General features: G+C 49.0%; 1 protein-coding gene across 3 annotated transcripts in view; it reads right to left on the reverse strand.

Annotated features, from left to right (window-relative positions):
• LOC102929334 (mitochondrial fission factor) overlaps positions 1-22,717 on the reverse strand; it is a 28,127-nt gene extending 5,410 nt beyond the window's left edge. For 2 of the 3 annotated variants that reach the window (XM_007063937.4, XM_043522149.1), the window contains exons 1-5: positions 22,569-22,717; positions 6,945-7,172; positions 4,997-5,160; positions 2,927-3,012; positions 332-487 (exon numbers count right to left, since the gene is read on the reverse strand). In XM_007063937.4, the coding sequence (XP_007063999.2) occupies positions 332-487; positions 2,927-3,012; positions 4,997-5,160; positions 6,945-7,146 (608 nt within the window). In that variant the 5' untranslated portion in view covers positions 7,147-7,172; positions 22,569-22,717. The remainder of the gene's footprint in view (positions 1-331; positions 488-2,926; positions 3,013-4,996; positions 5,161-6,944; positions 7,173-22,568) is intronic. The other variant, XM_027826392.3, reaches the window with a different exon arrangement.
• Between the last annotated feature and the right edge of the window lie 990 nt (positions 22,718-23,707).

A 23,707-nucleotide genomic window follows, 5' to 3' on the forward strand; every position in this document is an offset into this window, starting at 1 on the left:
TAATTTGGGACAGTCAAGGGAATTATTGATGTTAGCAGAGGCAGATGGCCAGAAGCCTGGCTCAGAGAGTTTCAGATAGTCCAGGCTGACTGCACAGCTAGTTTCCCATCACCCAGTCATCATAGGCTAGCAATTAGGGGTATAAAGCAGCAAAGAACATGAAAGGCCCCCAAGAGAATATTCTGAACGACTCCTCTCCTGCTGCGCTGCCCCCGTGGGTTAAAAAGCGCATCTCTGCTTCATGCCACGTTGTGTCTTTGAGGAATGTGAAAAGCGACAGCACCTACACACAGTTGTGCAGATGCAGGCCTGAAGCAAGCCAGATAGTCACCTGGGCTGAGCTCGGTCTCGGGCAGACTTCTTAACACGGTGGAAGAGTAGGTGACCCAGGAAGTACACCATCTGGAAGATGTTCTGCAGGGAGTAGATCCTGCCATTCTGAAGAAATGGAGGGAATGGGGGGCTGGGCAGTGGGCTTGTGTCTGGCCTGCAGGGCATATACAGAATCACTCTGGTTATTCCCTTCTGGGCTGGGCGGCAGTTCCCCTCCCCCTCCATTTGCACTGGTGCGCCAGGGGACCCAGGATTGGGTTGTTCTCAGTATCCTTATGATTGCGCCAAGCCTTACAGTGGAACGTAGTTAGCAAGGGTACCATCTCACTTACACCCAGGCATCATGGAATGGATACTTAAATTAGCTAAAACAAACAATCAAGAACTCATGGAAGACAGGTGAGGTCCCAGAGGGCTGGAGAAGGGCAAACATAGTACCTGTCTGGTTTGTTTGTTTGTTTTAAGAGGGGAACAAAGAGGACCCAGGAAATTATAGACCAATCAGCCTAACTTCGATACTTGGAAAGATACTGAACTAAATTATTAATCAGTTTGTAAGCACCTAGAACACAATAGGGTAATAAGTAATGACCAACATGGATTTGTCAAGAACAAATGCCAAACCAACCTAATTTCCTTCTTTGATGGGGTTACTGCCCTAGTGAACTGGGGGTGGCGGAGCAGTAGATGTGATAGATCTGGATTTTAAAAAGGCTTGGGACAGTCCCACATGACGACATTCTCATAAGTAAACTAGCAAAATGGGGTCTAGGTGAAACAACTATAAAGAGGATGCTCAACTGGTTGAAAGATCATACTCAGAGTAGTTATCAATGGCTCGCTGTCAAACTGGGAGAGGATCGAGTGGGGTCCATCAGGAGGTCTGGCACGATTTAATATTTCATTAATTACTTGGATAACGAAGTGAAGAATGTGCTTATCTGCAGATTTTATAACACTATGCTGTGAGGGATTGCAAGCTCTTTGGAGGACAGGATTAGAATTCAAAATGCCCTGGACAAATTGGACAATTCGTCTGAATTCGACAAGATAAAATTCAATAGAGACAAGTGCAAAGTACTTCACTTGTGCATTTTATTTTTCCTTCCCAACTACAAAATGGGTTATAACTTGCTAGGCAGTAGTACTGCTGAAAAGGATCTAGGGGTGATAGTCAGTCTGTGATTCACTAGGAGCCAAGAAAGTGACGCAGCTGCAAAAAAGGCTTAATACCATGCTCGGGGAGGGCAGGGGGGTATTAACAGAAGTATCGTATGAGACCGGCAAAGTCATTATCCCATGCTACTCAGCCCTGAGGCCTCCACTGGAGTATTGTGTCCAGTTTTAGGCATCACGCTTTCTCTCTCTCCAGTTTTCCCATATCTTTTTGAGAGTCCAGAGGATAGCAACAAAAATGATCAAAGGTTTAGAAAACCTGACCAACTGAGCATGTTTAATTTTGAGACTAGAAGGCTGAGGGGAAACCTGCTAACACTCTTCAAATATGTTAAGGGCTGTTATAAAGAGGACAGTGATCAATTGTTCTCCATGGTCCACTGAAGATAGGACAAGAAGTAATCAGCACGGGAGATTTAGATTAGATATTAGGAAAAACTTTCTAAGTCTAAGGATAGTTGAGTACTGAAATAGGTAACCAAGGGAGGCTGTGGAACCCCCCCTCATTGGAGGTTTGTAAGAACAGGTGATGGTCTAGGTATACTTGGTCCAGTCTTGGCGCAGGCTATGGCTTAGATTATCTTTTAAGATCTTTGCTTCTATCATTCTATGATAGTTATGCTCAACCAGGATCACCAGCTCAGAGTCAATAGATTGGTGACCCATCTGCTTATACTACACTCACTACTGTGGTATCTGACTATTAGCTTCTGTGAATGATGTAATCAGGGACAGCCATCCTTGCATACCATGCCCTGCCAGCCCTTGGCAAAGTCAGCCTTCATAGCATTAGTAAAAGGGAAAGGAGGATTGTGTTTCCAGGAGTCAGCAGGCTCAAGTTCTATCCTTGGCTCTGCTACGGATGTGCTAGTGTAACACTGGGGCAACCTCTCTGTGCCTCAGTAAAACAGAGATGACGCCTAGCTCAGGAAGGTGTTCAGAATCTTAACGTATTGCTGGTGAAGGGCTCCAGCCTTCAAAGATGGACGGTGCGAGAGAAGGCCAGCGTGCTGTTAAAGATCAAGGAGGGAGATCAACATGGCTCTGAGAAACACGGCCTGTCCAGCCTGAGCTGGTCAAGGCTGACCAAGCATCAGCCACACCTTTCAGCAGGATAGTCAGGCCAAGGGCTGACAAGGCCTTGAGCCCTCAGTGAGCTGAGAGCACCTCGTACGGAGGATCACACACATGAGAGGATGGGTCATCTGATGCTGGGACATCATTTAATAAGAGCATTTCACTAGAACTTGCCAACATGGGCTTGGTCCCTTCCTTCCATGCTGCTGCCTGTCAATACCCTTAGATGGATGGGGATCATGCCTTCCATAGCGTGAGAGTTCTGCTGGGCCGATGGGCCATCTGAACACAATAAGAGGCTGAGCATTCAGCCTGGGAATTAACCCCTGGCAGTTCTCACCGGTCAGGCTTCTGGTTCGTGCAACGCAAGGCAATCTGGGGGGTCTCGCTCGGAGTTCTCTCCTTCCGCAGTCTGCCATGGTGGGTCTGTTAGAACGCACACACAAACCAGAGTATTAGTACTGACTCTGCGAGTCATTCCCCTCATTCAACCCTTCAGTGATCCCACAGCATCCCCTATGCTCTGCCATTGTCAGCCAGGGGTAGGAGGCAGCGGAGGGCAACAACCCCAGTAATTCATTAGAACTGCTACAGCTCTATTGCAGCCCCACCATATCTACTGTGAAACTGCAGTGCCAAGTGGGTTTTATCACAGTAAACGAATGTGCTTTCACGGCCACGTGGGCCTGATCCCATGGTCTTCACTCCAGTAAAGACCCACTGGCATCAATGGGAGTTTTGCCTTGAGTAAGGACTGTGGCAACAATTTCAAATTCATACTCTGCCACTGGGGTACCATAATAACCTATTTATGCAACAGCCTCCCGGCCTACACAGTAGTTATCTTAGCCCGCTTCTTATACAGTGCGACACATAATATATTATGTCATAATTATACAAGCATTCAGGCCATAAAGGCATTAATGTGACATATTGTGTTTAGATCCTGGAACAGCATATGCCAGAATGCATCTCCACACCAGCCTTGCCCATGATCAGCCTTGTTCCATGAGAATACATAAAAAGGACACAGTCTCAATGCAAACGTCATATTCAAATGAAACCCCTTATTGAAGCTGAAAGAATTTGTATACAACCTTGTTTGAAGTTTGTTTATTCTCTTGCATTTCATTTGGCTCAGACAGCAAAGCTAGACTGACCTGTTTATGCCTTGGTTTGATCATAGAGTAGCCTCCTGCCATAGCATATGAGGAGACTTAAAATATACAAGGGGGGCCGGGTGGAAACAGATGAGTTTTGCCATTCCATAGGAGCAGGAGAAGGCCCAGTGAGCCAACCTTTCTTGGAAATATTTCCACTACCATCAGGTTTTATGGAACAACCTTGACCTTGGGCCTGAAGTGCATATGTGACCATCCCACGCAGTGTCATCCGTTCCCAGCAGCAGCATTTCCTTATCACCCACAGTAGAGCTACATGAAATTTGGTAGCTTCCTTTCACAGCTGGCTGTGGAAACATTTCCCTTGGTTTCAGTTCACAGCCAGGACCTGACTGGAGCCAGAAAAGTTGGAGCTGGCATTTAGATTAATGAGTGAGCTCTGAAGAGAAAGAAATTAAGCTCTACATATCTTAGCACTCCTGTAACGCTCCAGGGGATGAAGGTGCCTTAGAGAACACCTGGTTGGAATGTCTGGATGACTAAAGACGCAAGTTTCTACCTGTAAGCGTTGGAGAACGAAAGACAGCTTCTTTCTTCTAGATTAGTTTTGCTTTAGAGTAAAAATGTCTCTGGATTATTGAGCACTGTTTTGACCCCAAGTACTGACAAAACTAACTTCTTTTCCTGTTTGACACAGTAGGAGGGTTGAAAAGGGATCCCACCACCCAGCTGGCCTATATTTGGGACACACCTAGTGCTTAATTTGTGCCAGGTCTGAGCCCCAGCACCACTAGGCTTGGCAGTTCGTAGCTATGGCACCTCTGGGCTTGCAGTATCAATTAGGACTGTAAAAAAAAAAAAAAATTGCTTGAGCCCTGGCACCTCTTTCATTACAAATTAAGCACTGGACACACCACATGAAACAAAGTGGCACCAGAACACATTCTGCCCAGAGGAGATAACAGCAGTGGACATTAGTGGTGGGGTAAAAATGAATTCAGAGAGAACCCCTCCAAAGATCTCTTGTTCTGGACAGAACCAGAGTTCACAGCAGTAGACTGCGACATGAGTCATCCTATCGAGCTATTCTGCAGAGGTGGGAGCTCTCCTTTTACACATTGTCTGTCTTGTCACTTAAATCAGGACTTCGTCACAAGTACGGGGCACTATCAGGTGGGCTATGGGATGCAGGAGGAAGATGACACTGGGGACAATTTCACTATCCCAGGAATTTTTCCTCTGGAAGACTGCCTTGTTATGGGTGCCCAAGTCTGTTCCAGATACAGTACCGATCGCTTGCGTTTCTGGGTGCCTGATTGGGTCGTGGTGTCCAGAAACAGGAGCTCCCCAAATCCTGTAGGCTGGGTGGAAGGGTTCTGAGGCATATGCACAATAGAGGGGTGCTGCCTTAGCTGGTCCAACAGGAGAGGCCTTCGACTATCATCCATCATCTCTACAGAGAGGAAAGAGCGGACAGTTAAAAACATTTGCCTATGTCCCAGAACATAATAGCATCGTGTTCAGACTGGGGGCGGGGGGTGGAAGTGATGTCAAAATCCCTGTGTTTCTATGGCTACCAATACAGTACCCCTCCAGAAAAACAAAAACACACAAAAAAAACCAAAACCAAAACCACCCACACCCCTGCAGCTTTGACAGTCATTGTCTGCAGTCTTTATCTGGTGCCTGTTCCAGGTTTTCCCATAGAAATCCATTTCAGGATTTCCTCCCCACCTCCCTCCCTCCAACAATCACTGGAGCACTCTTCCCCTTAGCTGAAAGTGGGGCAGGCTTCAAACTACTCACCCACAGGCACATGGAAATCCCATGCTGGAATTCTTACACCCACATGGACCGGAAACTGAATGGAGAATGATGACAAAACTCCTCTAAGACATTCACTGCTTCAGGCAGAGTCTAACCGTGCCCCTATTTAGCCTCTAAGGCCCATGAAAACAAGTAGAGCCATCTGGCACTGACGGCAGCAGTTGGCTACCAGTCAGCATGTTCAATCTCCCCAAAAGCCGGGCTCCAGAGAAGTAAATCAGAGTTTTACCTCCAAGTCTCTAAAAAAAAGCATTCCTTGGACACACACCACCAGCTGTGCTGAGGATAAGCCAGCCTTACTCTCAAGGCACAGAGAAGGAAAGTCACTTACTATATAGCTCCAAAGTGGCTAGTACACTGCAGTTTGGGCGTTGGTGTTCAAAGAGTAGGGGCCCTGGGTCCTTGTTTACCTGGCATCCCAAGGAGGAGACTCTACCAAGGGGTGGGGGGGGGGGGAGATCTGGATAATGCAGATTGTAGCTCCACCTCCCCCAAGCAGGGACTCCAAGATATTAGCCAGCTTGAGTGGCACCAAGAGGATCTTAGATCTTTCCCTCCTCCACCCTATCCCTCTCTGATGAGTGCATGCACACTCATTAACCTTGGCTGAACAACACCCACCTCAAGCCCTCTGCCCCTGAGGCTGCACAATCAGAGCAATTCTGGACCCCAAACGCTTTTGCTCCCACATCTGCAAGCCTGCCTGTCACCAGCTCCACAAGCACTGCCAGAACCAGCCTCACCGTGGCCCTGCTTTAACCCTCATTCATATCTCTGGCACTTCCTCTTGGCTAATTTAGTCTCTCTTGGGTCCTTGCTGTCTAGGGCCCAGAATGCAGCAGCAGGACGACTCTGCTGCCCCAGAAAGCTACATTACTCCCGCCTCCATCACCATCTCTAGCTTCATATCCACTTCTAGACCTAAATCCACAATTTCCCACATGGCTTTCAAAGTTCTCCATAGACTCATGCTGCTCCAGCTAAACCGCCATATTGCACAGCTACCTTCTCCTGCATCTTCTCTCCACACTTGGAAAGTGTAACCTCTCCTCCCTCATCTCTCTGGAGCCCATTCCCTCCCTGCCATTGGGCCCTTTGGCACCTTTACTAGGGTGTGATGATCATCACTTCCCACTCGCTTTCCCCATCATTCTAACACTCCTCCCCACACCTCCCTCATGCTACAGGAAGACAGAGATCTTTTGCCTCTTCGCCACTCCAGCCCCTGCTTTTCCCCCTTCTTGCCTCTCACACGGCAGCCGCCGATGCAATTCTCCCAAACAAACCCTCGGTCCCCACTCTCAGTGCAAAGTGTGTTGGGATCGGCCAATGGGGGATGCTACACAGAGTCCATTGCATTTGATGCTCTGTGCTAGTCCATGTCCAGTCAGAGCCGGCCCATTCCATCACCTGCCAGCGACAGCCTATCAGGGATGTGCATCCGAAAGGAAGGACGAAGCTCCTCAGCTTCTCTCTCCTTTTCCTGTGGGTTGGTCTCATGCACCACCTGCAGCCTGCTGGGCACCTGCATGCGCTGATTGATGGCCTCCATGAAGCTCACGTCGCATGGGGCTCGGTTCACCTCCAGGCCCCGAAACGGCCACATCATCATTTCATTCCCAGCCTCACTTTGGCAGCCTGTGAGGTCACACAATAAAAAAAAAGAGCCAATACAGCACTGAAAGAAAGCTATCAACACCAAACCCTCTCACGTCCTGCCACGGTGGGCACAATTTAAGATGCAAACGTAATAATAATCCCTAACTCTCATACAGGGCCTTTCATGGGCAGATCTCAAAGTATTTTACAAGGGCGCCCATCTGTGAAATGGGGGCTGATACTGGGGAAACTGAGGCACAGAGCAGTGCAGCGAGTTGCCCAAGGTCACCCAGCAGGCCAATGGCAGAGGTAATCAATAAAAAAAAACCAGACACTGTTTTAAAAACCAAACAATGGCACACCCTAAGAATTAGCTGGTGGGAGGAGACAAAAAGATTCTGATAATGATTAAAAATGGAAAATTCCTGTAGGAGGGGAAAACCATGTTCATACTCACATTTCTCCATACGCAAAGAGCATTCCTTACTGCTGAAAGTAGATGGCAATGAGCAAGAAAGTAGTAAATTGTCCATAGGAAAGAGCACAGTGTTAGGGGGCTTATTCCTTCACCCACTTACTTCCCTGGTCCTTCTCGCATGAACAGAGAGCAACAATACCCGAAGTCCAAAGGTGCAAACAATTCGATGTTTATTGGGGTGAACTTCCAGCAAGCATGGTTCCAGTTTCCTTCCTTAGTATCCTCCTTCCCAGCTCTGACACCGCAGAGCCTTACACCTGTGTCCCTGTTCCCATTCCTGCCCTTAGCCAAACATTATTCCAATTTCCACACCCCCATTCCCTGGTCCCATTTCTCCCCCACCCACTCACTTCATCATTGACTACAGATTATATAGTAAAACTTGAGTTCTGCTTAGCTATACCTTAACCAATCATTTTCCTGAAATTTAACTAACCAATCCTAACATATTGTAACATGATTATGTAACCAATTATATCCCACCACCTTAATTAGTTTACACCCAGCAAAATTAATTATACAGCAGACAGGAACAATCACAGAACCAGACAGAGATTATACAGACAAACAATAGCAAAGTGGGAACTATAATGACAAGACAATACAGAAGTGAGGATTTCACATCCCAGCTATTGATAAGTGAGTTCTTGCCAGACAGGATGCTATCAAACTAAAGTTTCCTTTTACATTTTCTAGGCACTTCCCTTTCTCTGGAGGTGATAGGCATTATCAGGACAGGATTGTATTCCTAACAGCCCAATAGCACCTTATTTCAGTGTGACTAGTTTGGAATGTGAGGATGTGACTGTTCGCTTCCTAGCTTATGGCTGCCTCTGCTCCTTAGCCAAAGGCCTTAGCCTAAGAACAGGGCCTCAGACTGTCACAGTTAGAGAAGGCCCTTACACCAGCAGACAGTGATTTTGATTCTTTCTTTCTTTTATACCTCTAGAATTAGCCAAGTGATAAGAATACACCAAAATTCTTAAAGTACAGGCCTTTGCAGACAGGGCTGAATATCTATATCTTAACACACAGTATACATGGTACTGCCAGGCAAAATTTTTCCACCAAAAAGGTTTTGTTTGTATTTTTGAGGGAAAACTGGGTTTTCAATTCAACTCAGAATTTTATTTTTTCATATGAAAAGAGAGTGTTCTGGCCACACAAAATTTCAAGTCTTTGTCAAAAACCAGACAAACGTTTATTTTCTTTCAGAGAAAAAGCTGAAGTTTTCCTCTGGGAAATTTCAACAAAAATTAATTCCCCACTGCCATTTTCAGAGCAATTTTCTACAAGAAAAAGGCTTGTTTTCTGAGCAGCCCTAGTGTGCCTTTAAGAAGAAAACGGTCACAGTCTCGGAGAATCATAGAAGATTAGGGTTGGAAGAGACCTCAGGAGGTCATCTAGTCCAACCCCCTGCTCCAGGCAGCACCAACCCCAACTGAATCATATCATCCAGGTCTTTGTCAAGCCAGGACTTGAAAACCTCCAAGGATGGAGATACCGCCTCCCTAGGTAACCCATCCCAGTACTTCACCACCCTCCTAGTGAAGCAGTTCCCCCTGAGTATCCAACCTTGACCTCCCCCACTGCAACTTGAGACCATTGCTCCTTGTTCTGTCGTCTGCTACCAATGAGAACAGCTGAGCGCCATCCTCTTTGGAACCCCCCTTCAGGTAGTTGAAGGCTGCTATCAAATCCTCCCTCACTCTTTTCTCTGCAGACTAAATAACCCCAGTTCCCTCAGCCTTTCCTCATAAATCAAGAGGGGCTTTTCAAAACTTAAAGGTACAGTACACAGCAAACATAGCCTTGGTCTATACTAGGAGTTGAGGTCGAATTTAGCAGCGTTAAAATCGATTTAACCCTGCACCCGTCCACATGACGAAGCCCTTTTTTTCCCCAACTTAAAGGACTCTTAAAATCAATTTCTTTACTCCACCCCCGAAGGGGATTAGCGCTGAAATCAGCCTTGCCGGGTCGAACTTGGGGTACTGTGGACACAATTAGGTGGTATTGGCCTCCGGAAGCTATCCCAGAGTGCTCCATTGTGACCACTCTGGACAGCACTCTCAACTCAGATGCACTGGCCAGGTAGACAGGAAGAGGCCCACAAACTTTTGAATTTCAATTTCCTGTTTGGCCAGCATGGCAAGCTGCAGGTGACCATGCAGAGCTATCAGCAAAGGTGACCATAATGGAGTCCCAGAATCGCAAAAGAGCTCCAGCATGGTCCGAAACGGAGGTACAGGATCTGATCGCTGTATGGGGAGAGGAATCCGTGCTATCAGAACTATGTTCGTTTTCGAAATGCCAAAACATTTGTCAAAGTCTCCCAGGGCATGAAGGACAGAGGCCATAACAGGGACCTGAAGCAGTGCCGCGTGAAACTTAAGGAGCTGAGGCAAGCCTACCAGAAAACCAAAGAGGCAAACGGCTGCTCCGGCTCGAGCCCAAAACATACCGCTTCTATGATGAGCTGCATGCCATTTTAGGGGCTTCAGCCACCATTACCCCAGCCGTGCTGTTTGACTCCTTCAATGGAGATGGAGGCAACACGGACGCAGGTTTTGGGGATGAGGAAGAGGATGATGAGGAGGAGGAGGTTGTAGATAGCTCATAGCAAGCAAGCAGAGAAACCAGTTTTCCTGACAGCCAGGAACTGTTTCTCACCCTGGACCTGGAGCCAGTACCCCCTGAACCCACCCAAGGCTGCCTCCTGAACCTGCCCGGTGGAGAAGGGACCTCTGGTGAGTGTACCTTTTAAAATACTATACATGGTTTAAAAGCAAGCATGTTTAAGGATTAATTTGCCCTGGCATTCGCGGCTTTCCTGGATGTACTCCCAAAGCCTTTGCAAAGGGTTTCTGGGGAGGGCAGCCTTATTCCATCCACCATGGTAGGACACTTTACCATACCAGGCCAGTAGCACATACTCGGGAATCATTGTAGAACAAAGCATTGCAGTGTATGTTTGCTGGCGTTCAAACAACATCCATTCTTTATCTCTCTGTGTTATCCTCAGGAGAGTGAGATATCATTCATGGTCACCTGGTTGAAATAGGGTGCTTTTCTTCAGGGGACACTCAGAGGTGCCCGTTCCTGCTGGGCTGTTTGCCTGTGGCTGAACAGAAATGTTCCTTACTGTTAGCCACGGGGACGGGTGAGGGGCTAGCCACGTGGTGGGCGGAGGCAAAATGCGACCTTGGAACGAAAGCACATGTGCTGTGTATGTAATGTTAACAGCAAGGTTTACCGTGAAAGAGTCTACCCATTGTTCTATAAAATGTGTCTTTTTAAATACCACTGTCCCTTTTTTTTCCCCCCTCCACCAGCTGCATGTGTTTCAAGGATCACAGGATCTTCTCCTTCCCAGAGGCTAACAAAGATTAGAAGGCAAAAAAAAAAAAAACGCACTCGCGATGAAATGTTCTAAGCTCATGCTGTTCTCCCACACTGACAGAGCACAGACGAATGCGTGGAGGCAGACAATGTCAGAGTGCAGGAAAACACAAAATGACCGGGAGGAGAGGTGGCAGGCTGAAGAGAGGGCTGAAGCTGAAAGGTGGCGGTAGCATGATGAGAGGAGGCAGGATTCAATGCTGAGGCTGCTGGAGGATCAAACTCATATGCTCCAGCATATGGTTGAGCTGCAGAAAAGGCAGCAGGAGCACAGACTGCTGCTACAGCACCTGTATAACCAACCGCCCTCCTCCAAGTTCCATAGCCTCCTCACCCAGATGCCCAAGAACACTCCTGGCCACCCAGCCACTCCACCCCAGAGGATTGCCCAAGCAACAGAAGGCTGGCATTCAATAAGTTTTAAAGTGCTGTGTGGCCTTGTCCTTCCCTCCTCCATCACCCCTCCGGGTGCTTCTCTCTTCCACCACCCCTCCTGGGCTACCTTGGCAGTTATCCCCCTATATGTGTGATACATTAATAAAGAATGCATGAATGTGAAGCAACAATGACTTTATTGCCTCTGCAAGCGGTGATCAAAGGGAGGAGGGGAGGGTGGTTAGCTTACAGGGAAGTAGAGTGAACCAAGGGGAAGGGGGTTTCCATCAAGGAGAAACAAACAGAACTTTCACACTGTAGCCTGGCCAGTCATGAAACTGGTCTTCAAAGCTTCTCTGATGCGCACCGCACCCTCCTGTGCTCTTCTAACCACCCTGGTGTCTGGCTGTGTGTAACCAGCGGCCAGGCGATTTGCCTCAACCTCCCACCCCGCCATAAACGTCTCCCCCTTACTCTCACAGATATTGTGGAGCGCACAGTAAGCAGTAATAACAGTGGGAATATTGGTTTCGCTGAGGTCTAACCGCATCAGTAAACTCTGCCAGCATGCTTTTAAATGTCCAAATGCACATTCTACCACCATTCTGCACTTGCTCAGCCTGTAGTTGAACAGCTCCTGACTACTGTCCAGGCTGCCTGTGTACGGCTTCATGAGCCATGGCATTAAGGGGTAGGCTGGGTCCCCAAGGATAACTATAGGCATTTCAACATCCCCAAGGGTTATTTTCTGGTCTGGGAATAAAGTCCCTTCCTGCAGCTTTTGAAGCAGACCAGAGTTCCTGAAGATGCGAGCGTCATGTACCTTTCCCGGCCATCCCACGCTGATGTTAGTGAAACGTCCCTTGTGATCCACCAGTGCTTGCAGTGCTATTGAAAAGTACCCCTTGGGGTTTGTGTACTCGCCGGCTTGGTGCTCTGGTGCAAAGATAGGGATATGGGTTCTGTCTATGGCCCCACCACAGTTAGGGAATCCCATTGCAGCAAAGCCATCCACTATGACCTGCACATTTCCCAGGGTCACTACCCTTGATATCAGAAGATCTTTGACTGCGTTGGCTACTTGCATCACAGCAGCCCCCACAGTAGATTTGCCCACTCCAAATTGATTCCCAACTGACCGGGAGCTGTCTGGCGTTGCAAGCTTCCACAGGGCTATTGCCACTCGCTTCTCAACTGTGAGGGCTGCTCTCATCTTGGTATTCTTGCACCACAGGGCAGGGGAAAGCAAGTCAGAGTTCCATGAAAGTGCCATTACACATGCGAAAGTTTCGCAGCCACTGGGAATTGTCCCAGACCTGCAACAATATGTGGTCCCACCAGTCTGTGCTTGGTTCCCCGAGCCCAGAATCGGCGATCCACCGCATGAACCTGCCCCATTAGCACCATGATGCCCACATTGCCAGGGCCCGTGCTTTGAGAGAAGTCTGTGTCCATGTCCTCATCACTCTCATCACCGTGCCGACGTTGCCTACTCGCCCGGTTTTGCTTTGCCAGGTTCTGGTGCTGCATATACTGCTGGATAATGCGCATGGTGTTTAATGTGCTCCTAATTGCCAAAGTGATCTCAGCGGGCTCCATGCTTGCCGTGGTATGGCGTCTGCACAGAAAAAAGGCGCGGCACGATTGTCTGCTGTTGCCCTGACGGAGGGAGGGACGACTGACAACATGGCTTACAGGGAATTAAAATCAACAAAGGGGGTGGCTTTGCGAGAAACAGAATGGCCCCCTCAAGGATAGAGCTCTGGGTTTAGCAGGCCGTTGATTTCATGGAGGGAGGGAGGAGAAAAAGAATACAAAACAAATCTGGTCTATTTCTTGTTTTGAGCCACTTCATCTATCTTTATAGATATTGCTGGCAGCAGACTGTGCAGTATGACTGCTAGCCATCGTCAACACCTGGGTTCTCGGCAGAAGACGGTGCAGTATGACTGCTGGCCATCGTCTTCGGCTGGCTGCAGATTAAAAGACAGTGCATTGCCAGTAGGACTGAATCGCCATAAAACGAAACTTAAAAGGGAAATGACTTGGCTGAATCACTCCCATGTTTGCCCATGCGCCCCTGATCTCATCGAGGTCGGTTAAAAGAGCACCCTGGACTACGCTGACAACGGCTACCGGTCAAACTGCACTGTCTGCTGCCAAAAGGCAATGAACTGTTGCTATGCAGCAATGCAATACCGTGTCTGCCAGCACCCAGGAGACATACGGTGATGGTTAGGTGAGCGGGCTCCACGCTTGCCGTGGTATGGCGTCTGCACAGGTAACTCAAGAAAAAAGGCGCAAAACGATTATCTGCCCCTGCTTTCACGGAGGGAGGGAGGGAGGGGGGGGCCTGACGATATGTACCCAGAACCACCTGCAACAATGTTTTAGCCCCATCAGGTACTGGGAATTCTACCCAGAATTCAAATGGGCAGCGGAGACAGTAGGAACTGTGGGATAGCTACCCACAGTGCAACGCTCCGGAAGTTGATGGTTGCCTCAGTACTGTGGACGCACTCTGCCAATTACATGCACTTAGAGCATTTGTGTGGGGACGGACACACACACAGTTGACTGTATAAAAACGCTTTCTACAAAACCGACTTCTATAAATTCAACCTAATTTCGTAGTGTAGACATACCCCATAGGTGTAGCAGTTTTACTGTTTAAAAAAGCTACGAGCAAGAGGAGCTAGGCAGCATTTTTCAAACTGTGGGCGAGGACCCCAAAGTGGATCACAACCTCGTTTTAATGGTGTTGCCAGGGCTGGTGTTAGACTCTCTAGGGCCCAGGGCCAAAGCCCGAGCCCAGGTTACAGGCCCCCTGCCTGGGGCTGAAGCCCTTAAGCTTCAGCTTTGGCCCCCCTGCCCAGGGCGGCAGGGCTTAGGCTTTGGTCCCCGCTCCTGGGGCCGTGTAGTAATTTTTGTTGTCAGAAGGGGGTCGTGGTGCAATGAAGTTTGAGAACGCCTGAGCTAGAGGGAAGGCTTTGGTGGGTGGGAGAGTAAATTCCATGTGTTCCAAGGCACCCAGACAAAAGCACAATCCTCTATGAAGATTGAAGGTGTGCAACGGTGAACTTCCTAACAGGTGGGTTGTGTCTCAGCGGAGATGCTTGTTAGGACAAATGTCAAGGAGATGATCCCAAAAGTAGCCAGGGAATACAACCAGGGCTTTAAAAAGCAGTAGGGCCACCAGTGTCAATATCCCACTCGGTAGGCACCCAGTGTACCGAGAAAGCACAGGGGAGAAGCTACTAGTCAACAGAACTCAAGCAATGTCCAAACTGGTGTTACACCACATGGTTATCCTGTTAAGATAGTTGTCCTTTCACTAAGTCTCCATGACAGGCTGGCCTAAAGGCCTCTGCCACAGAGCACAATGTGACAGGGACTTCGCACCACTCTGCAGCCAGCCGCTGGTTGAAGAGCAGCGCCCAATGTGACAAGAGGATCTGGACTAGACATGGGGAAGGGGCAAGTGCTGGGGTAAGTGGGGAAAACCCCAGGGATCCAGGAGGTGCATGCAGGGTCTGGCTTGGGTGGCTGGAACATTGTAAATGTACATGGGAGCTTTACTAGCGTGTCTGTACAGTGCCTTCCACGATGGGGTGATGAATGTGGGTTGTCCCTAGGAACTTCTGTGACCAATATGCTTAATAAATAAACATTAGAGGAAAAAAAAAAAAATCTATGGGCCCTGCCCCAAAAAGTAACCAAAAAAAAAAAAGGATGAAAAGCAGGAGGGGAGCAGTTCTGGTAAAGGAGTGTATGAAGACCAACCCAGGAAGGATTCAAGAAACATATTTCTCCAGCCAAGAGAGTTTTGCTGTGGATTTATTTTAAACAGCTCAATTCTTTTTCCCTAGAGAAAATCATCATCATCAGATGGGTACTGGGGCTCTAGCCACAGCCCCGCCACCCAAGCCCCCAGCAGCTGCTCTTTTGAAGCTAGAAACCTCGCAGAACAAGCCACACTGGCTGGGTGCAGCAGGAAGTTAAGCAGAGAGAGGTGCTCTCCATGGGGCTGCAAGAGGGTGAGAATAAATGCTGGGGAGAAAAGCACCCGAGTACCGCTCCCAGCTCTGCCGCTGACTTGCTGAGCGACCTTGGATATGTCAGTCTCCCCACACCTCCATTCCCCCATCTGTACCAGGGAGATCACACCAAATTCATTCATGTTTGTGGTGCAGTCAGCTCTCTCCAGGGCGGGAGTGGAGGGGAAGCACAAAGATTATCTGGGCTCCCCAGCTCACACAGCCACAGGGGAGGCAGCATAGCTAAGCTGATAGAGCACTGGGTTGGGACTCAGGAGAACTGGGGTCTATTTCCCAGCTCTGCCTGAGTGGCCTTCAGCAAGTCACTTCCCTGCTCTGTGCCTCAGTTTCCCCTCTGTAATATGGGGATAATGACACTGCCCCCTCCTCCCTCTTTGTTAAGCTCTTTGGATGTAAAGCACTGCATCAGAGCCAGGTGTCAGAGAAGGCATTAATGGCCAAAGAGGATTTTAGCTGGGAAGAAAACATGCAGCACGGCTTGGCTCAAAAGCCTCCCCCAGTTTTTGTTCTCTTTATAGGTTCGGCAGCAGCAGGGAGAGGGAAGGACTGAGAAGCAGGCCCGCAATGAGGCTATTTCCATCCGGGGCGGGGGGAGGGAGGAGACAGAGGAGACTGAGAATCCAATCCCTCTTCTCAGTCATCCTGGCTACCTCCCACTCCACACCTCCCACCACACACCCTGTCCCCACTAGCCGGTCCCCTGCTAGATCAGGATTTCCGTAACAACGGCTGCGGTTCCCCAGGGAGCCCAGCAGGGGCGCCGTGCGGCTCAGAACCTCACAGAGGAGGAGAAGGACCACCCGAAGGATGGCAAGGGGAGCGGAAGCACCAAAAGGGAGATGAGGTCAGAGGAGGAAGCTTCAGGAACACAAGTGAACGCACTGGGGCCCAGCCTTGATGGCAGTACGCCACCGGTCTATTTTTAGTAGCATTGCCCTGATTTTCTGCCCAGTCACTCATTCGCTTGCCTTCTGAATCCACCACGGCACCAAAGCCTTCGGCTCTGTGTGGGGTCTGAGATGCACAAGCTCCTCCCCACCCTGTCCTGACACCCACAGAGGTGTCAGGGCAATGGATGGCACTGCACCACCCTGGAGAGATGCCAACTTCTCCTTGTGACAGTCCCCTCCGATCCCTTTGCCCTCACAGGCTGGGCAGACAGCCCCCAAAACCAACATGCAGGTAGCACAATCAGAGAGTCCAGAGGCTTGGCTCTGCAGATGTTCCTGGGGGTTTGCTCAGCCCAAGGCTGGCCTCAGATAGGAGAGATGCATGGTCCCCTATGGCTGAGTAAAGGGGCTCTGCTGAGCCAGGCATGGGAGTTTCAAATAGTTATCATCCGGCTTCAGGGGCTGGTCACTTTAAAAATGTGTCTAGAAGGTCATTAAATCTAACTGGAAAAATATATCAGCCAGGCAGTTGCTCTCGACAGCCTGTTGCTGCATAGGGGAAGAGGGCCATATCCTGGCCCATACACCCAGTGCCTTTGTGCCACTCGGATGGTCCAAAGAGCACAGGGTCATTGGGGATTGCCCTGATGTCAGGGGAATCCCAGGGTGCTGTAAAACCCTGTAGCCAGTTCTATGTGCCCCATTCCTTTGCAAACATAGGGAACACCCTGAGTGGGCTGGGATAGCATGGAGCCAGAGTACAATGCGCTGCAGCCATTCTCAGCTGGCAGAGGAGACTAAATGGCTTCATGCAGAGCCGCCCTCATGCTGCTCTAAGTCATACTGGTGGCTGATTCAGCCCCCAGGCTGAGGCTCAACAGAGCTAACAGAGACCTTAGAGCCACTCCCCACCCTGACCCTCATTCAAGGTTCTGCACTGAGCACAGCTCGACCAGGCCCAGAGATCTGGCCCAAAGAATCTATCGCAGGAGACTTTCAAAGCCATCAGAGGGCAAGTTTTTATTATTTGCACTACGGTTGCACCTGGAGGCCCCCTCCCGCCCCAAAAATCAAGAATCAGGGCACCTTTGCAGTAGGTGCTGCACAAATAGTATAACAAGCAATCCCTGCCCCAGAGCTCACAACCCGGGTTATGAGAAAGCACAGCAGGTGAAAGAAAGCAGTGGGTGGAGTGGAAGGACCAGGTGACTGCGAAGCAACCCGTTTCCACCATGATCAACAGTCTCCCTTTGCCACCTGCCTCAGTCAGTCGGTTCTCTCTTCATTAAATCAAGTCAAATCTTTACTTAAATAAAAAAAATAGAAACTTATCTGACATCAACTGCTAGAATCTCCTGCTTTCAAGTGTATGCTCAAGAGAGCTGCGTTCCCCCAGGTCTGTTCCACAGTGTCAAAGTGGGGGCTTCTCCTGACAAGTATCAGTTCAATGGCATCCTCAACTGAGTTGTTCCTTGGAGCCCCATTAGAAGAACAAGAGAACATAAGAATGGCCATATGGGTCAGACCAAAGGTCCAGCTAGCCCAGTATCCTGTCTTCCGACAGTGGCCAGTGCCAGGTGTCCCAGAGGGAATGAACAGAACAGGCCATTGAGTGATCCATCCCCAGTCATCCAATCCCAGCTTCTGGTAGTCAGAGGCTAAGGAAACCCAGAGCCTGGGATGATGTCCCTGACCATCTTGGCTAACAGCCATTGATGGCCCTATCCTCCATGAACTGACCCAATTCTTTTTTGAACCCAGTTATACTTTTGGCCTTCACAGCAACCCCTGGCAACAAGTTCCACAGGTTGACTGTGTGTTGGGTGAAGAAATACTTCCTTACGTTTGTTTTAAACCTGCTGCCTATTAGTGTCATTGGGTGACCCCTGGTTCTTGTGTGACGTGACGGGGTAAACACTTCCTTATTTACTTTCTTCACCCCATTGATGATTTTATAGACTCTGTCATATTCCCCCCTCCCACCTTAGTCGTCTCTTTTCCAAGCTGAGAAGTCCCAATCCTTTTAATCTCTCCCTGTGGAAGCTGTTCCTAATGTGCCTAATCATTTTTGTTGCCCTTCTCTGTACCTTTTCCAATTCTAATATCTTTTTTGATATGGGATGACCAGACCTGCACACAGTGTGGGCATTCCATGGATTTACATAGTGGCATCAGGGCACTCCAGAAAAGCAGTTGCTGAACTTTATGCATACGATTAAGTCCATTCACAGATTGTTATGCCGGAGGTCAGATCAGATAAATGATCCTTGTTGGCCTAACAAAGGCCAAGAGAGAGTCACTGTACCAAAGACCTTACAATATTATGCAAGATGGGGGGGGGGGGGAAACTGAGGCATGGCGAGGGGAAGTGACATGCCCAGGATAATCCAGCAAACTAGTGGCAGAGACAGGAATAGAAGCCACATCTTACGAGTCCCAGTCCACCAAACCGGTTTTTATCTGCTGTATTGAATCAGGGCCTGAATGCAGATGCTAAAGCAGTGACAGGCACTTCTAAAAACCTGTTACAAGCTTTAACAGCACGTACCCCACACTGCTATCCCAGAACGGTCTGCAGAGCACATCCTTAAACTAGCTCTGTCCTTTCTTCCATCCCAGCCCCCCAAATCCTGAAAAAATAGAGGTATCTTGCAGCGAGCCTTGGAGATCAGTAGATCTAGGCCAGGGGTGGGCGAACTACGGCCCACGCAGGCCGGATCTGGCCCATAAGGGCTTTGGATCTGGCCCGCAGGATTACCAACCCCGTGGTGCTGCTGGGCCAAGGCAGGCTCCCTGCCTGCCCTGGCCCCGCACCACTCCCGGAAGTAGCCGGCACCACGTCCCCGTGACCCCTGAGGGAGAGAGGGCACAGAGGGCTCCGCGTGCGGCCCTTGCCTGCAGGCACCGTCCCCCGCAGCTCCTGTTGGCCAGGAACAGGGAACCACATCCAATGGGAGCTTCGGGGGAGGTACCCGCAGGCAAGGGCAGCACACGGAGTCCTCTGCCCCCCCATCCCTTAGGGGCCACAGGGACATCGTGCCAGCCACTTCCAGGAATGGCACAGGGCCAGGGCAGGCAGGGAGACTGCCTTAGCCCCGCTGCATGCCACTGCCACCCTGGAGTGACTCAAGGTAAGCAGCACCATGCCGAAGCCAAAACCCTGAACCCCTCCACACTCCAGCCCCCTGCCCTGAGCCCCCTGCCACACCCCTGCCCTCCAACACCCTGCCGTGAGTCCCCAGTACACCCTGTACCCCAAATCCTTGCCCTGAGCCCCTTCCTGCACACCACACCCACACCCCAACCCCCTGCCCCAGCCCTACATTCATGGCCCTGGATGCCATTTCCCCACTCAAATGTGGCCCTCAGACCAAAAAGTTTGCCTACCCCTGATCTAGGCCCTGGTAGACCAAGAGACAAAGTAAATGCCAGAGTCAATGAACCCTCACAGAGAGACCCTTTCTCCAGACCCCTAGCTCACTGATCACAACTGTAGTGTATGCAATCTATAGTCTTTTCCTTCAGGTTATTGCTGTGTTATAAAGCAATGTGGGTCATTAGAAAATCGACATTAAAAGAAGCCATGCTCAATTCGTGCACAGTGGAAGACCTGTTCGTTTTCTAATCACCAATGGAAATATCACAGCTTCTAAAGAGCTCAGGGACCAGAGGGGAATGAGGACGTAGGCCCCAAGGAGAGTCAGACTATTAAGACTAAAAATTCAGCTGTCAAAATACATGAGAATGAAGCGCTCAAGCAGATGGATTTCCTTCTTTAAAAAAAAAAGAAAGAAAAGAAAAACTACACAAAAACAAAAAGAAAACAAAAAAAACCAAACACCTTTCTTCAGGGCTTTTTTTGCAGCTGCAGAATAAGCCCATCACATCAGCAGAACAGGAGTGGCTTTTGGGCTGACTCTCTGCATTTTAAGCATCAAAAGTCAGAGAGAGTTTCTGACTCAGCCAACCCTTCCTGAGGGGGGCACTCAGGAGCCCCTTGTCTGGAGGGAACCACCTGCCCTTATTGCATGAAAAGCTTCACCAGGTAACGTGACCCCACAAGTGCTGGATGCGGGTTTAAATGTGCGTTAAGGACCCTGTGGAATATCTGCCCTTCTCCTCCGAAGACATAAGGTCTAATCTGTTCAAGTCACACATGGAAGTGACTTCGTTGGTCTCATCTTTGTCAATCTTGCTGTAAAGAGAGGACCGGAACACTAGGCAACACCCATTGCTGGAATGTAGGGTGCTGCAGAGCAAGGGCGAAGGGGCACTGGCAGAGCTGCATGGAGAGCCCAGGGATGAACCAGAGGTGCTGAAGGTTTGGGACTGAGATGGATAGGCAGAGCAAGTGGGTGGGCAGGACTGGAATGGCAGGGAGGGCTGAGGTGCATGAATGGAGCTGTGAGTGCCTAGTAGGGGGAGGGCCGATTTAGGCTAGAGGTGCATTGGCAGAGCTGGGGGACAGGAAGTGCTGAGGAGCATTTCAGATCCCCCCCCCACACACACACACAGCTTTGACCCAAACACTGACCTTATTAGGCACTGGCAAGGGGACAGTGCATTGCTAACAAATCCATTCTTTCGATCATATGTTAAAAAAATTGAGATCACTTCGGGCTCCCTGTACTGGGAAGGTGTCATGTGCTTTACACAGAGAGTAAAGGATGACCAGCGTTTTGTGCTCAGTCTCATTAAACCCTCCATGAGCTGTGGCAGTTGGGTAGGAGCTATTATGGATTGCTTAACAGGCCACGTCCTGAGCCAGTGGGGGTAGAAGTAACTCTCCTGACATCTGCCTACACCAGATTGGAATTTGATCCAGCAACTGCTATGTTTGCCTGCACAGTGACTGCATTCCCACAGGTAACCCGTCCCTGCAGAAAGCACTCCAGGACACCTCAAGTAGCAGAGGTGTTATCGGAAACAAGTGCATTGTCCTGCTTAATGAATCAAGCTCTGCCCTTAGTGCCAAAGGCTTCTGGGAGCAGCCTGGCTTGCAGCATGGCATCGGGCCAAGGAAGGAAAAGCAGGTGGGCTCCATGTGCGAGCAACACATACAGCAATAGCAGGGGAGGCAGAGTAGAGAATGAGCTCTACTGACATCCACAAGAGGGGGCCTTGTAATATCACAAGCAGCAAGAGCTGAGCTCCAGCCATGAGGAACAGGAGGGCTGGCTTTGCCCTGTTAGGCTGGTATATGTATCACATACTCTTCAGTGTGTGTGTGTGATTACATATGCCAGCCTAATACAAATCAGAGGGGAAACCCCCACGTCCAAAAACAGAACTCATTTAATTTTCCCTACAGAAAATAACAATGAAGCCCTAGCTGGGAGGGAAACAGCCTAAGGTAAACTGCACCAGGCTTATGCTGAAATCAAGAGGCAGAACTCCAGTCAGGAGAGAGATTTGTTTCCAGCTCGCCTTAGGCGGCAGCCAATCGCCCCTGCCCCAAGATAAACAATCATTCCTCCCCAGTCCTGATCCTGTCCCTGGAACATAGGGAAGCTCTGTAAACACACTTCTCCCTGCAAATCACAGGCATACATACCTGATATTCTTAATCTTGGTTTTGTGAGGTTTTTTTAAAAATACAACAATAATTTTTATGGAACTCTGAACAGCCTTCTATCAGGTCAAGCTTCAGCAGGGTATGGTACATGCAGATGTAAACTTCTCTTTCTACGATTTCTTACTGTCCCTTTGTACATGACAACAACTGTAAATCCCTTTGTACAAATTCTGCAATTATTTTTCTTCTTCCCAAAATCTTTTTTCAAGGAGCACTTTGGGTGATGCAGATTAAAAGGGGAAAAGTGTGATCTGTTTTTATTTTAGCATGAGCTCTTTAAAAACAATATTTTGGAAAAGAAAATATCATTTTCACTTCCAAGTCAACACGAGTGAAAAATGGACATTAAACAAACCAAACAAACTAAAAAAAAAAAAAAAAAAAAGTAAAGTCAAGAAAGCTAAGCCAGGAGCCTGATGTCTTTGTCAGGCCGCAGCTAGGAAGAGAGAGAAGCTGGAATCGTTCACGTAGTTAGCCCTGGCAAGTCCAGAGTGAATTGCTCCAGAAAGGAAACTAAAACTTTGCTATGTTGTGCACCCTCTCTAAAGCCACAAACCCACCATCCCCCTTTGCTCTAGCCAACTTTGTTCCCCTTTCAGCTGACTAGCTTCATGGTATTCTTGTGTTATTTCCAGTTTATTAATGAAACTTACTAACCTGTAAACAACTCTTTTTCCGGTCCCCTGCAATCAGCTGGACGGTGATGTCAACCCCAGAAGTCCTGATCCCTCCCATTTTGGCAGTTTAGGCTCCAGGAGAGCTGTGGGATTGGCTGAATGATACAGCTGTCCTTCACTCTTTTAAAGAGACAGAAGGACCGGTTAATGAGACATGGCAGGTGGCTAATTAGCACCTGTCTTCTTGTCTGTGGGAGTTAGAAATCCACTTACCTTGTTATGCACACAATATGTTCGGCATTTTCCCTCAAGCCTCCTGGCTGGAGAGTTTCATCCAGCACTAATCCCTGACATGGCAAACAGCTAACTCTTAGTGGCTGTGTGACGCTTTGCTTTTCTACATGACTTTGCTTCTGAGGACCTCCAAGCATTTTACAAACACTAATGACTTCAACCTGTCAGGGAGAGGTAAGTAGCTACCATCTGGCAGACTTGGTGACGTGACTAGTCTAAGATCATTTCATCAAGGCAGAGCCAGGAATAGAAGTAAAATCCTCAAGCTTTAACCACTAGACTGTTCTCCCTCCCATAAGGGCCCTAAGACAATGCTCTTCTGCCATTCCCAGGAGACTGCTTTCAATTCTTTGTAAGGAAGTTATTAGTTTTACTGCCATAGTGTTTAAAAGCTCCAGTCCTGGACCAGGACTCCATTGTGCTGGATACTGTACAAACAGAACAGAGAGCTTCCGATCTAAGTATTAGTGTGAACACAGGATTGTGAAAAATTCCTCTGCTCCAACTGTGTTTTCCCCATCGGACGTTACAATCCCCTGAGTGACATTTTAAGGTGCTTTCCATCTACAACACCCTGGCTGCCCATGAGGCTGCTCCACCCTCACAGCCGGCTGTTCCTGCTGATAGTCACTAGATTTGCACTCTGGGGGACTGGAAGTGGGACAATGGCAGTGGAGGGCTCTCCGCTCTAGAACTCAGTCCCCAGATAGATTGGGACCGTGCACTTGCTAGAGGGGCAGCAGTGTAAGAGAAACATGCTCTCTGGGGATTCCAGGGGGCTGGTGTCTCAGCTCTGTACTGTATCACTGCGCTATTACTGGGGTGCCTGGCTGTTAATCTCCCCCCATCCTCCACTCCACAAACTATCTGCCATTCAGTGGAAAT

The sequence above is a fragment of the Chelonia mydas genome, chromosome 9, assembly GCF_015237465.2.
Source record: "Chelonia mydas isolate rCheMyd1 chromosome 9, rCheMyd1.pri.v2, whole genome shotgun sequence".
NCBI classification, from domain to species: Eukaryota; Metazoa; Chordata; order Testudines; family Cheloniidae; genus Chelonia; species Chelonia mydas.